Here is a 12559-nt window from a genome sequence, read left to right as displayed (position 1 = left end):
CGATGCACGAAAAGTTCAGCGATGATTTAAACAAGTTCTTTAGATAATACACAACAAAATACATTTCACTTCAGACTCATTTCCCCAATCATACAGGGTATTGTAATTTAATATGAAATGAGGCTTTACATAGAATTACACTGAAATAAGGCACATTGGCACTCCCACAATCTAAATTTTTCAGAGAATGGTGAAATTACTGTAGAGTACATTACAATAATCACAAACTCAAGTAAAAGCACAGGTTGTCAGGACCCTGAAATTCCACAAATACACGAGTACAAGTCTTTTTGGGGTTGTTACTATGCCTTTGTGTATTACAAGCCCAGCTTGACACTCACACAACATACACATTTTAAAATGATCAATACAAATGTCCTAAACTGTACACAAGAAAAAGTATCTAATTTACATACCACAACTAATTAATGATATACTGTAAGCACCAGAATGGATACATAGAACAGAGTATATAGGCTGCGTTAAAAAAAGGCTGCCCAATTTTGATATTTGTTTTATTTTTTGAGCAATCAGATCTTTTCAGATCTGATGGGACAAAACACCAACTACTGGAAAAAAAGATCAGAATTGGGCTGCCTGTGTAAACGCTGCCATAGTAATGTTAACATCACTTGTTAAAATGTGTACTAGAGCAATGAGATGTACTTTCAACTAATGTATAAACCTAGACAAGGACCAAGCAACCAACCATATTGACATACTATAAACCAGAAATATATTACACACCAAACGCTCTCTATGCTCTATGACATTTACATATTGATTACAAATTTAAATCTGTCTAGGGAAGAAAATATAAAAATCAATGAACTGAGTTTAGTATAAAATCACAAAAATACCTTAATTCATATCTAAAATGTTTGTGTAAAGTATAGCTCCCTGAATATGTGAAATATTTTCATTTACCATTTCCCTGTTCAATCAAACCATTAACTGAGTACCCAGGACAGTAATTTTTAGTCGTATGGTATCTCAGAAACCCAGTCACCTGTTTTGACCGAAAAGGGCCCTAAATCTCAGAGCATATTAGACAGTAAAAAAATTCAGGTACACAAGCTGTCAGGTTTACTGAGGTACAGCAGTCTGAAGATCAATTAAAAAATAAATATAAACAGGCAATGAAAACATATCCTAAAAAAAACCCACCTACATTAACAAAACATAATATAAAAAGACAAAGACATATGAGATTTTAAGAATCCACAAAACTTCATATAACATATCACTTTTGGAAAAACAAACGATTGCCTAGGCAATGTAAGGATAAGGATTATAACACATGAACAAAGCAAATTCTAAACAAAGAAACCCAGGGGGGAAAAATGCCTACAAGGTCACAAAAGCAGGCAATTTAGTGCACTTGGGTGCAAAAATCCATCTTTAACCTGCAACCAATGCTTGCTAAATGCAATCAATGCTTGCTAAATATTTATTTAAGCAAGATAATAACACAGCTAATGTAATGCCCAGTCTATTTTTAAGTAAGTGTATGTGTAAGTATGTAAGAATGGTATTTTCTATATAAAGTAATACTTTTGGATAGAACTAAACACCACGTATAAGTGTAAAATAATGAAAACTCCTTGTTGAGTCTTGTAGAGTCCCAGTAGTCACACACTGTAGTGTGCATACCAAGATTATTATAGTTTGGTTTTTAAATTCATTTTTTATTTCTATTTGTAAAAAATTTTAATTTGAAATTCAGTTTAGTTGAAGTTAGTTTTCGGACCTGATTTGCTAGTTTTTATTTAGTTTTGAGTTTTATAAAAAAAAATGTATATTTAGTTTTTATATTATTTCGTTTCAGTTTTAGTATTGCTACAAGCCATTTGGGTTGTATAGCATTTGTGTTGTTTTTGGGATGTCACTTCTTACCACTGAAGGGTGTCATGTAAAAATATTCCCAGTGTGAAATAGTTCCCAATAAGATATTTACATGACAAAGGGCAGTTATGCACAAGGTGATGGGTCAGCTCATAGGCTAGGTTTACATTATAAAGTCAATCTCAATGTGACTTGGATTTAAAGGTAATTGAGCTGAGACTGGTGAAAAATAATAATGTAGAAGGAAACCCATATTTACACCAATCCAATGCTTTTTAAAAACTTAGTAGTACATGTAAGAGGAATCAAGTTAGCTACCTAGACACTTTTTCCCCTGTTAGCTAGTGATAGCTAGGGATAGTAATGAACAAACTAGGCCTATTTGAAACATCACCATCTACTGGAAGCATTTACCCACCAGATTCAGTAGCTTAAAATCCCCCCTAAAGCTTGACAACTTTTTTACATTTACATTTGAGTAATTTAGCAGATGCTCTTATCCAGAGCGACTTACGGTATTGAGTGCATACATTTGTCAGATATCAGTTGCAGCCTTCATCCGCCTTTGAACCGCATTGAAAACCCAATAAGAAGTTTAGAAAAAAACTAAAACTGAACATAACTTATTATGGTTTTTATTTTATTTTAGTTAGTTTTGGAGTCAAAGATAATAGTTTCAGTATAGTTTTAGTTTTTTGAAACAGGTTTGTTAATTATTTTATTTCAGTTTACTAAATGGTTTTTTTCAAGATTCATTTTTGTTTTAGTTTCTGCATTAGTTTACTATAATAACCTTAATGCATACCAATCAAAGGCCTGAGGATTTTAAGAACTTGGACAATGACCAATCTTCTGAGGGCTAAGTATTGCTCAGGCTTGACAACCAGGTTTCCCACTCAGCTAGACCCTGGTCTTCTCAGCTACACCCCGGTCTTCTGCTTTATCCAGTCCCTGTATTTGGTGACTTGGGTGTAGACGCCAGGCTTGTTCCTGCGGGCACAGCCGTCCCCCCAGCTCACCACTCCAGCCAAGAAGAAACGTCCACTGTCCTCCATGGAGGACAACGGACCTCCAGAGTCTCCCTGTCAGAAGGAGCAGGGCAAAGACAGCATGATGATGATGATGATGATGATGACGTTAAGAGCGGCAAAGTAAATATGCAACAAGAAAGATCATCTAGCTGCTGGCTGGGTTACCTGACAGGCATCTACTCCTCCGTCCAGTACACCAGCACATAACATGTTGGAAGTGGTCTGTCCTTCCATCAGGGTGTTACATACTGTGGCATTGATGATACGGACCTCTGCCTTCTGCAACATTGATGCCTCGAAACCTGGGACAGTGAATGACACTCAGTCAGCATCAACAGTAGTCAGAGGTTAAAACATGAGGAAATGTCAATTGTATTACTACAGAACAAGGTGTGAGAAACTACTGCAGCTATACACCGGATTCAACTCACCCCCCTCTCTGGTGGTCCCCCAGCCAGTGATCCACACTGGCTTGCCAGCAGGGAAGTAATGCGTAGCCGTGGGCAGACAGATTGGCCAGATGTTCTGGTTGAGTGTGACAGGACTGTCTAGTTCCATAAGTGCTATGTCATTGTCATAGGTGTGGGCGTGGTAGCCAGGGTGCTGGATGATCTGCTTCAGGTTCTTCTTCAGCGTCCACTTGTTAGTCTGACTCTGAACATGAAGTCCAAGGTATGCTTCCCATTGTTGAGGTTGAGAATACCTGTTGGAACACACACACTTAGTTCACGGTGCTCAATCCTCAAGACCACAAAGGTTTTGAAAGCTGAACTGTAAACAGGAGAGCTTACAGGGAACAGTCCTTAGAGCAGTAAATAAATTGGGGAAACGTACAATGGTGTGAATGAAACTTAGTAAGAGTAGGAACAATAAGGTGAGCACGTACTTGACTTTGACGTCATCCTGGACACAGTGGGCAGCAGTGACGAGCCAGCGGTCGTTGATAACTGAGGCTCCACACACATGGCTAGACCCTCGGATGTGAAGGCTAACCTGCCAGGGCCACTCCCCCTCAATGGAGGCCTGCCCACCCACAATACGGGAGTGTCTGTAAGGCCGTATACCACACTCTGCACACAGACACACGCAAAAACCAATCAGTAAATAAAGGAGGGCCACAATGGAAACAAGTCTGACTTTTTGTCTACATAACCCTCTGCGATTTTGGTACATGTATTGTTTGCCTGTTGTTTTAAATAGTCAAATAAAATGTAATCCAAATGACATTCAGAAGTCAGGGTAATGGTGGTAAAAGTTGGTCTGATGATGTAGAGGAAGCTGTGTGAGATATCTAAACTTACGACAGTCTGCCTCATCTGAGCCATCATCACAGTCCTCTTCTTCATCGCACTCTGGGTTCAGCTTGCTGATGCATATGTTGTTCTTACACTTGTAAGTATACTCTGAGCATTGCAGGGCTAGAGCTGGATACAAGGAGATGAGGAGTCAGTCGCACAAGGTCAAAGGTCATGTTTATATGGTAGCCAGTTGTATTCTACTACAACTATTTATCTTTGGATACGTACATTTTGCGCAATTTGATTCATCAGAGCCGTCAGCACAGTCAGCACGGCCATCACATTTCAGTCTCTCTGAGATACAGTTTCCATTCCGACAGGTAAACGCACCTGATTTACAAGTCCCTACAGAGAGGACACAGTAATACACAGTGTTAACAATGATGATATAATCTTGTGTGACCTCTCTACTGATGTATATTGTTGACTTACCACAGTTTTCCTCGTCTGTGCTGTCCCCACAGTCATTGACTCCATCACACTGCCAGAACTTGACTTTACAAAGTCCATTTCTACATTTGATTTGATCTGGCTCACACTCTGTACAGAGACAAGACATCAACTCAGATTACAGCATAATCATTTAACCTAATATCTCTTGTAGAGGCAAATCAAGCATCTGTTTACAAAGGTGACGTTATGAAACTTAAACACACTCAGACGGAAACACTTGAGAAGAATAGACACGTTATAACGTAGTTCTAGGTCTGTACTCACTGCAGATCTGTACTGATAACAGGTTTTAAAGTATACACTGTAGATGTTAGTTTAAGAAACAACTGTGTACTGATAACAATGTTTCTGGCTTACGAGTAGTTGGCACAAAGGCTTCAAACTCAGCAGTGAAACCTGAATCCACATAAGACATGTCAGAGTTAAATATCACTACTATCTTGTTGACTGTGCTGGTGACCACAGTGCTGTAGGGCTTATCGCCACATAGCCTGCAACACAAAAGGTTAAAGAGGCAAAGATCAGCAATGTTCATCAATTAGGGACATTGCAGAGTCATTGCTGATATTAATGGTAAATTCTTCCAAATTCCTAACGGATATACTGACACCAAGAAGATCCCATGACTCACTTTTCACTGTTGATCTCTACGTAGTCCTTAGGACAATTATTATTGTTCTGTCCTGGCTCAGACATCAACAGCTTGTTGAACTGCACCTTGACAGACTTCCCTTTTGGGACCTGAAAGAGAATAGAATGGTAGGTGGAACTTCAAAAAGAAACACATTCTCACTCTAAAAGGTCAGCAGCAGGCTCCACAACACAAATTCAACATTTGTTTACCTCAATGTCCCAGACACACTTGGTCAGAGGTGGGTAATGGGAGGGAAAGTTTGGAGATGTGAAGGTGCCATTAAGTCCTGATAATTGACCACCACAATCTACACAGAAAGAGTAACAGATAATGAGTCTCATGACCATTGGGGACACAACATGGTACACCCCATGATCATCATAATAGTAGCTGCACCTTGGCTATTGAGGGGAACCTGAGAGTACGTGGCTCTGAAGCCAGGGAAGTTCTTCTCCTTGTTGGTTACCAGTGTCAGCAGCATGACGTTTCCAGAGGAAATGAACGACAGAGGCTCATTGCGAGTGTAATATCCACATTTCCTGGACAGAGATCAACACATGATTTAACTGAGGCAGACAGTTGCACTTGGATGGAACTCAGGAGTCATGAGGCTAGCATCTGAAGGAAATATCAGTGGGAAAATGTTGACTGTGTTTCTTGTCTCCACTTTCTCTTGATCCTAAAAGTACTGTACAACTCCTCACTACTCACTCTGCCATGACCTGCTGCTCCAATGGCACCAGGGAGTCATACACCTTGATGAAGTCGTTCTGACAGTCAGCCTCCAAGTTGAAGGTGTCAAACTCCAGTTTAATCCTGTAGCCTCGGTCAGCATGTAGTCTCCACGACACATATGTGTTTGGAGGGTATGGAGAATCAGGAAAGCCAGGTGACTGTAATGTGGCCGTGTGATTCTCACTGATGTGATAAGAATAGGTTTGGGGGGCTGAGGAGCGGACAGACAGATACAGTAGACAAGCTCAGTGAGCTGTACAAGGACGGCCTTTAACATCCAGAAAGATAATAGTTGAAACTATAACAGCGAATGTTGTTTCTCACCATTCAATAAGGCCTTTGTCATACGTGCATCCAGAGCTGTGAAATGGAGGCACATATGAGACATTAGCATGGAGCAAATAAAAACATCTGCTCTGACCTTTAACAGCTCTTCTTTTATCTGTGGGATAGAGAATGTGAAGGAAATGACTACAAACGCTCCTATTAACATAGGCCTTAATAAACAGGGATGCATACAAGAGTATAGGTAACTTTCACATCCCAAGGCTGAGTGATGTTCACCCTTTACTCTACCTCCAGACATCACATTGTTGATGAGCAGGGAGCTGGTTGGCCGGCGACCCGTCCCCATCCTCCCCTTCGAACTTCCCTCCATTGGATCCATGGAGCCAATAGCTGTATCCACTGCAGACCCCCGACCGATCGGTACATCAAACTCAGACAGGTAGTAGGCTACTACACTGTCTGCCTCACTCCCTCTGTTGCCTTCACTACAGTGGAAAGACACATAGTGCATTGTAATTTTGAATATGTTAAGCAGCAAGAAAACATAACAATTGTGGGTTGAATTGAAACAACTGTCTGCTACCCTTTGTTGTAATGTCTTTATAATGTCATCATCTTCAAGTAATCAACCATAACTATCTCTGAATTTCAAAGTGACCTTAGGGGAGTGGTTAAATGGGGAACAAATACCTGAAGGCTTGCACTGTGGATCCCACTAAATATTTATCCAGATCTTTGTATTTAGAGTAGATCCCCTTCAGCTGAAAAGCAGCAAGATGAAACGTGTTATTGTAGCTACCAGGACTTGCTACAAATAATAGAGAAGGTGATCAAGTAGAAACAACAGAAAACAGTAGACACACAAATACTTTATACAACAGCCATTTAGCAACGTGTGGTTTAGTGTAAAGGACTCCTAAAGATCCAGATCATCATCACCCTGTCTTACCTGCTGTGACACCTGCATAGCCAGTTGTTTGAACTCATTGCTGTTGGGGTTGTCGTAGGAATCTATAAATCTTTGGTTGGTGATACTCATAGAGCCAATGTACATCTTTGTCAATCGCACCTCTCCTCTCCGCACTGCAAAATAAGAGAGGGGCAGGAGTGAGGACCAGAATAAGTATACTACTGGGACCAGAATAAGTATACTACTGGGACCAGAATAAGTATACTACTGGGACCAGAATAAGTATACTACTGGGACCAGAATAAGTATACTAATGAGGCTAGAGTAAGTATACTAATGAGGCCAAAATAAGTATACTAATGAGGCCAGAATAAGTATACTAATGAGGCCAAAATAAGTACACTAATGAGGCCAGAATAAGTATACTAATGAGGCCAAAATAGGTATACTAATGAGGCTAGAGTAAGTATACCAATGAGGCCAGAATAAGTATACTAATGGGTAATGGCTCTATAGGGGTTCAGTCAAGGTGGACAATATACTCACAGTGAAAATGCCAAACCAGCAGGCCTGTCGTCAGCGCAATGACTGCTGCCAACCCCACGAGGCCAATCCCAACAAAAAGTGTTTTACTCCCTCTATTTTTCTCCAGCTTCTTCTTGTCTGGGGCTGGAAGGAATGTGACAGAATTTTCCCAGTCATCATCCTACAAGTGAGAAAATAATGTTATTTTACTGGCATTTAATTTCAACATAAACATTTCAGTGTCCATGTCAATGGCAGCAAAAGAGAAATGTCTCCCTAGATAGTAATTGGGTTTATATCGACAGCACATTCAATCAATCCATGACAACATGAATATACTAACTTGTCAAATGATCTGTCCTTAGGTGTTATACTACTTATGGTGCCTGCATAACACAGTTATATTAACTGTTATTGCAATTGAACTAACCAGTGCAAGTCAAGTCCTGTCAGATTCAACAGTTACTACATTTTCCTACAACCACACCCTACTTCAACGTATCAGTTATAGACTATTCTTTAGTGTCTAAAGAGCCATACCCTTTTTGACAAATTGACTCACATGCAGCCTAGGCCATATGATCCACCAAGCATTCCAATTCAAAGGGAGCAGCACTGAGAGGAATGCTGCTTACATAATACACCGTGCATACAAAACATGAATAACACCTGCTCTTTCCATGACATAGTCTGACCAGGTGAATCCAGGTGAAAGTTATGACCCCTTATTGATGGCACTTGTTAAATCCACTTCAATCAGTGTAGATGAAGGGGAGGAGACAGGTTAAAAAATAAATTTTAAGCCTTGAGACAATTGAGACATGTATGTGTGCCATTTAGAGGGTGAATGGGCAAGACAAAAGATTTAAGTGGCTTTGAACAGGGTATGGTAGTAAGTGCCAGGCGCACCAGTTTGTCAAGAAGTGCAACGCTGCTGCGTTTTTCATGCTCAACAGTTTCCCATGTGTATCAAGAATGATCCACCACCCAAAGGACATCCAGCCAACTTGACACAACTGTGGGAAGCATTGGAGTCAACATGGGCCAGCATCCCTGTGGAAGCTTTCGACACCTTGTAGAGCATGCCCCACGAATAGTAGAGTGAAGTCCACGGGGTTCCATCCAAATGATCCCAGTCTCTTGTTTTTTTAAAGAGATACATACGACTGAACTACAACATCTGTTTAAGAACAAAACAAAACTCAACAGCGTTTGGAGTAAAATGGTTTTGTTTTCTGTTGCTTTTTTTAAACCGAATCGGTGCAATGAATCGACCCCAGGTTTCCACTCTAGAAATACACTGAGTGTATGTATGTAGGAATGTTTTGTAGTCAGTGTATTTCTAGAGTGTATTCACACAATTATATGACAATTACACATAGCCTATATTTGATGAAACGTGCTATAAAGATTTGCTTAGATTAGACAAAATAGATGATCGATAGCGTTATAACAACTGTATTAGTAGCATTACAATACCTGCGTTTTCGGGGTAAACTTCGTTCCCGAATCAAACAAATCCATGACAGAAGAACGTCACGTGTGGAAATTGACCCAAATTTGATTTCACTGTGCTTGAAAATGTAAATGATTTGTCTAGTTTCGGTCAAATTCTACAAGCCTTGAGAATTATTATCGACAGCCTCGGTCCATTGTCTTCAATAGGATGGCAACAGCGACAGGTGTCTCGCAGGTAAATCCACACCAGTCATTACGAATAGGTTGTAATTTTTCCCCTATACAAAGTATTCTGAAGGATATCAGAACAACCGAAAAGTTAATTAATTCCGACACTAATTTGTGTTTATTTAGCGTACCTAAAAGAAATGTCGATATTAGGCCTATTGTAGACAGAAACCAAGCCACCTATCCATTCGACTTCCTGTGTACAGGTGATACACTGAACAATGGGGGAGAAGGCGACTGACTGAATAGAGAGATGAACGAGGAAATAAAACCTGTGGCACATATTCTGCTCATCCATAGGTTACTATTACAATCCTGATGTCTTCAGTTTAGACTACTCTTTCCTGGTCATAGTTTTGTATCCTGTAATATTTGTTAATTTTGAATCACATAAAATGTTTGGTTTGCAGGACCAACAGCTCTGAGTTCATCTCAGGGCAAGTGACTATCAAACAGAAGACAAATCACTGCCATTTAGATCAAATAAAGATATGGAAAGAAGTAGCCTAGTTGAGGACCTGAACGGATGTCATTATACGACTACAAATTGGTATGCTTAGGCCACACACTGTATACTATAATGTATTTGTCTCTCACTGGAGGGCCAGTAGTCTGTCTGATCCCTTAACACTAGAGGGCGTAGTAAACCATGTCAATATGACAGTGAGTCTCCGCGGTTACGATTGTTGTGCAGTTAACAATAGCTCCTGCGTCATCAGAGTCGTGTGTTTCGTGCAGTTTCATTGCAGTTTGACAGCATCGGCAGAATCATAAAAACGACAGCCATATTTAGATCTGGGCAGAGCGGTGTACTGAAAGAGCAGTACTAAAACACTGTGGAAAAGACACAGCTGGATGAGTTGTTTGTATCTTAATCAAATAGTTATTGAGATAATTCACCATAGCCACGGGAAGTAGTTTGAGTGTGGTGTGCTGCGAGTTTTTTGCCCGCGCTGAAGAGTCAATATTTGTCCTCTAATACAAAACTAGTAAAGGCCCAATGCACTACTTTTGTGAAGAAAAATATATATATTTGAGTGTTTACCAGCATTTGCAACTTGAGTTAATCTGATAATACTTGTGGAATATAAAAATACTTGCTTGATGTATTTTTTCCAGTTTCTTGAAATACTTTGCAAATGCAACATATTGTGAAAACTGAAATGGTCTATTCATTCCTTTTCCATAGGCGATCTTATCCAGAGCAACTTACAGTAGTGAGTGGGAATCAAACCCACAACCCAAGCATTGCAAGTGCCATGCTCTACCAACTGAGCCACATCATCACATTACATCATCACAAACCACTTGATGTCTCAATGTACTCAATTACTGTACTGCACATTGTTTTTCTTCATGGTGATGGAAAGTCTACAGGTACAAACCTAGATGACCAGCCAGTGTACAATACAGTAATGTACATTTACATTAAGTGGTTTTGTCACGACTTCTGCCAAAGTCGGCTCCTCTCCTTGTTCGGGCGGCGTTCGGCGGTCGACGCCATTGCCGGTGACAGGAAGTCTCTCCAGGGCCTCGACCAGCGCAACCGGGGTTACCTCTACCCGTCCCGTCCGGATCCAGCTCCAGTGGGATGCGTCTCTCCCTTCCCAGGGAGTATGATGGGACGGCTGCACAGTGCCAGGGGTTCCTTTTACAACTGGACCTATACCTGGCCACCGTTCACCCAGCTCCCTCAGGAAGGGAGAGAGTATCCGCCCTCGTCTCATGCCTCTCGGGGAGAGCTCTGGAGTGGGCAAACGCCATGTGGGGAGGGAAGACGCGGCGTTGGACCACTTCGAGGAGTTCACGGACCTTGGCCGCCGGAGCAGGATGGAACGACAGGGCTATCATCGACCACTATCGATGCAGCCTGCGTGAGGATGTCTGACGGGAGTTGGCCTGCAGGGATGCCACCATCACATTTGACCAACTGGTGGATCTGTCCATCCGGTTGGATAACCTGCTGTTCATCCGTGGACGTCCTGAGGAGGCTCTGTCGGTTCCATCTCCCAGCACTCCCGCTCCGGTGCCCATGGAGTTGGGAGGGGCTGCGCTTAGGGAGGCTGGAGGAGGGGCCTTCACGTGCACCATCTGTGGCCGCAGAGGGCACACTGCCGGTCGGTGCCGAGTTGGTCCCTCTGGGAGTCGAGGCAGCAGGCAGGGCACTCTGGCGTCACCCCAGGTGAGTCTGCACCACTCTCATCCAGAGTCCTCTGTTGTCCACCTGTTTGTACCTGTTTGTTTCCCCGAGTTCTCCCCGCATTCCCAGCATAAGGCGCTCGTCGATTCAGGCGCAGCTGGGAACTTTATCGACAGAGTGTTAGCTCTTAGTTTAGGGATCCCAATTATTCCTGTAGATAGACCTTTCCCGGTTCACGCTCTGGATAGTCGACCATTAGGGTCTGGGCTAATCAACGAATCCACCATCTCCCTGGCCATGGAGATGCAGGGGGGTCACGAGGAGAGAATCCGTCTCTTTCTCATTGACTCTCTTGACTCTCCTGCGTTTCCCGTGGTACTAGGCCTTCCCTGGTTGGCTCGTCATAACCCCACCATTTCCTGGCAACAGAGAGCTCTCACAGGGTGGTCGTGAGAGTGCTCGGGGTGTTGTGTAGGGGTTTCCGTTGGTGCTACCACGGTGGAAAGTGGTCTCCACCGTGTGCATTTCCCCAGAATATGCTGATTTGGCTCTCGCCTTCAATTATCACCCCATCGACGGGGGGATTGTGCGATAAATCTCCTGGTAGACGCTGCACTTCCCCGGAGTCACGTGTATCCCCTGTCGCAAGCGGAGACGGTGGCTATGGAGACATGTGTCTCCAAATCCCTGCATCAGGGGTACATTCGGTCCTCCACTTCACCCGCCTCCTTGAGTTTCTTTTTTGTGAAGAAGATTGGAGGTCTGCGCCCGTGTATTGACTATAGAGGTCTCAATCAAATCACGGTGAGGTACAGTTATCTACTACCTCTTTTCGCCACGGCGATTGAGTCAATGCACGGGGCGCGCTTCTTCACTAAACTGGATCTCAGGAGTGCGTACAATCTGGTGCGTATCCGGGAGGGAGACGAGTGGAAGACGGCGTTTAGTACCACCTCAGGGCATTATGAGTACCTCGTCATGCCGTACGGGTTGATGAATGCTCCATCAGTCTTC

The 12559-nt window shown here is 42.3% G+C and overlaps 1 protein-coding gene across 1 annotated transcript; it reads right to left on the bottom strand.

The window, feature by feature from the left end:
- Positions 1-75: 75 nt before the first annotated feature.
- st14b (ST14 transmembrane serine protease matriptase b) lies at positions 76-9636 on the bottom strand. Its single transcript, XM_014128968.2, has 18 exons — positions 9199-9636; positions 7741-7900; positions 7234-7367; positions 6975-7045; positions 6573-6769; positions 6321-6356; positions 5973-6207; positions 5658-5800; positions 5471-5568; positions 5259-5368; positions 4985-5118; positions 4607-4714; positions 4403-4519; positions 4178-4300; positions 3763-3946; positions 3308-3579; positions 3042-3178; positions 76-2927 (listed from the first exon to the last, which is right to left on the bottom strand). Exons 1-18 carry the CDS (start codon positions 9241-9243, stop codon positions 2766-2768), a joined length of 2466 nt encoding a protein of 821 aa, XP_013984443.1. The 5' UTR covers positions 9244-9636; the 3' UTR covers positions 76-2765.
- Between the last annotated feature and the right edge of the window lie 2923 nt (positions 9637-12559).

Source organism: Salmo salar, chromosome ssa11 (assembly GCF_905237065.1).
Source record: "Salmo salar chromosome ssa11, Ssal_v3.1, whole genome shotgun sequence".
In the NCBI taxonomy this organism is placed as follows: Eukaryota; Metazoa; Chordata; class Actinopteri; order Salmoniformes; family Salmonidae; genus Salmo; species Salmo salar.
Note: the sequence above shows the minus strand (reverse complement) of the source record. Positions and strands in the feature narration are given on the sequence as shown.

Excerpts from the sequence above, each read along its gene's own strand:
- st14b (XM_014128968.2), bottom strand. The coding sequence starts at position 9,243 with ATGGATTTGTTTGATTCGGGAACGAAGTTTACCCCGAAAACGCAG. Across the intron at positions 5,569-5,657 it reads GGTTCCCCTCAATAGCCAAG|ATTGTGGTGGTCAATTATCA; the intron begins GTGCAGCTACTA and ends CTTTCTGTGTAG. Across the intron at positions 4,301-4,402 it reads TGAATCAAATTGCGCAAAAT|CTCTAGCCCTGCAATGCTCA; the intron begins GTACGTATCCAA and ends CCTTGTATCCAG.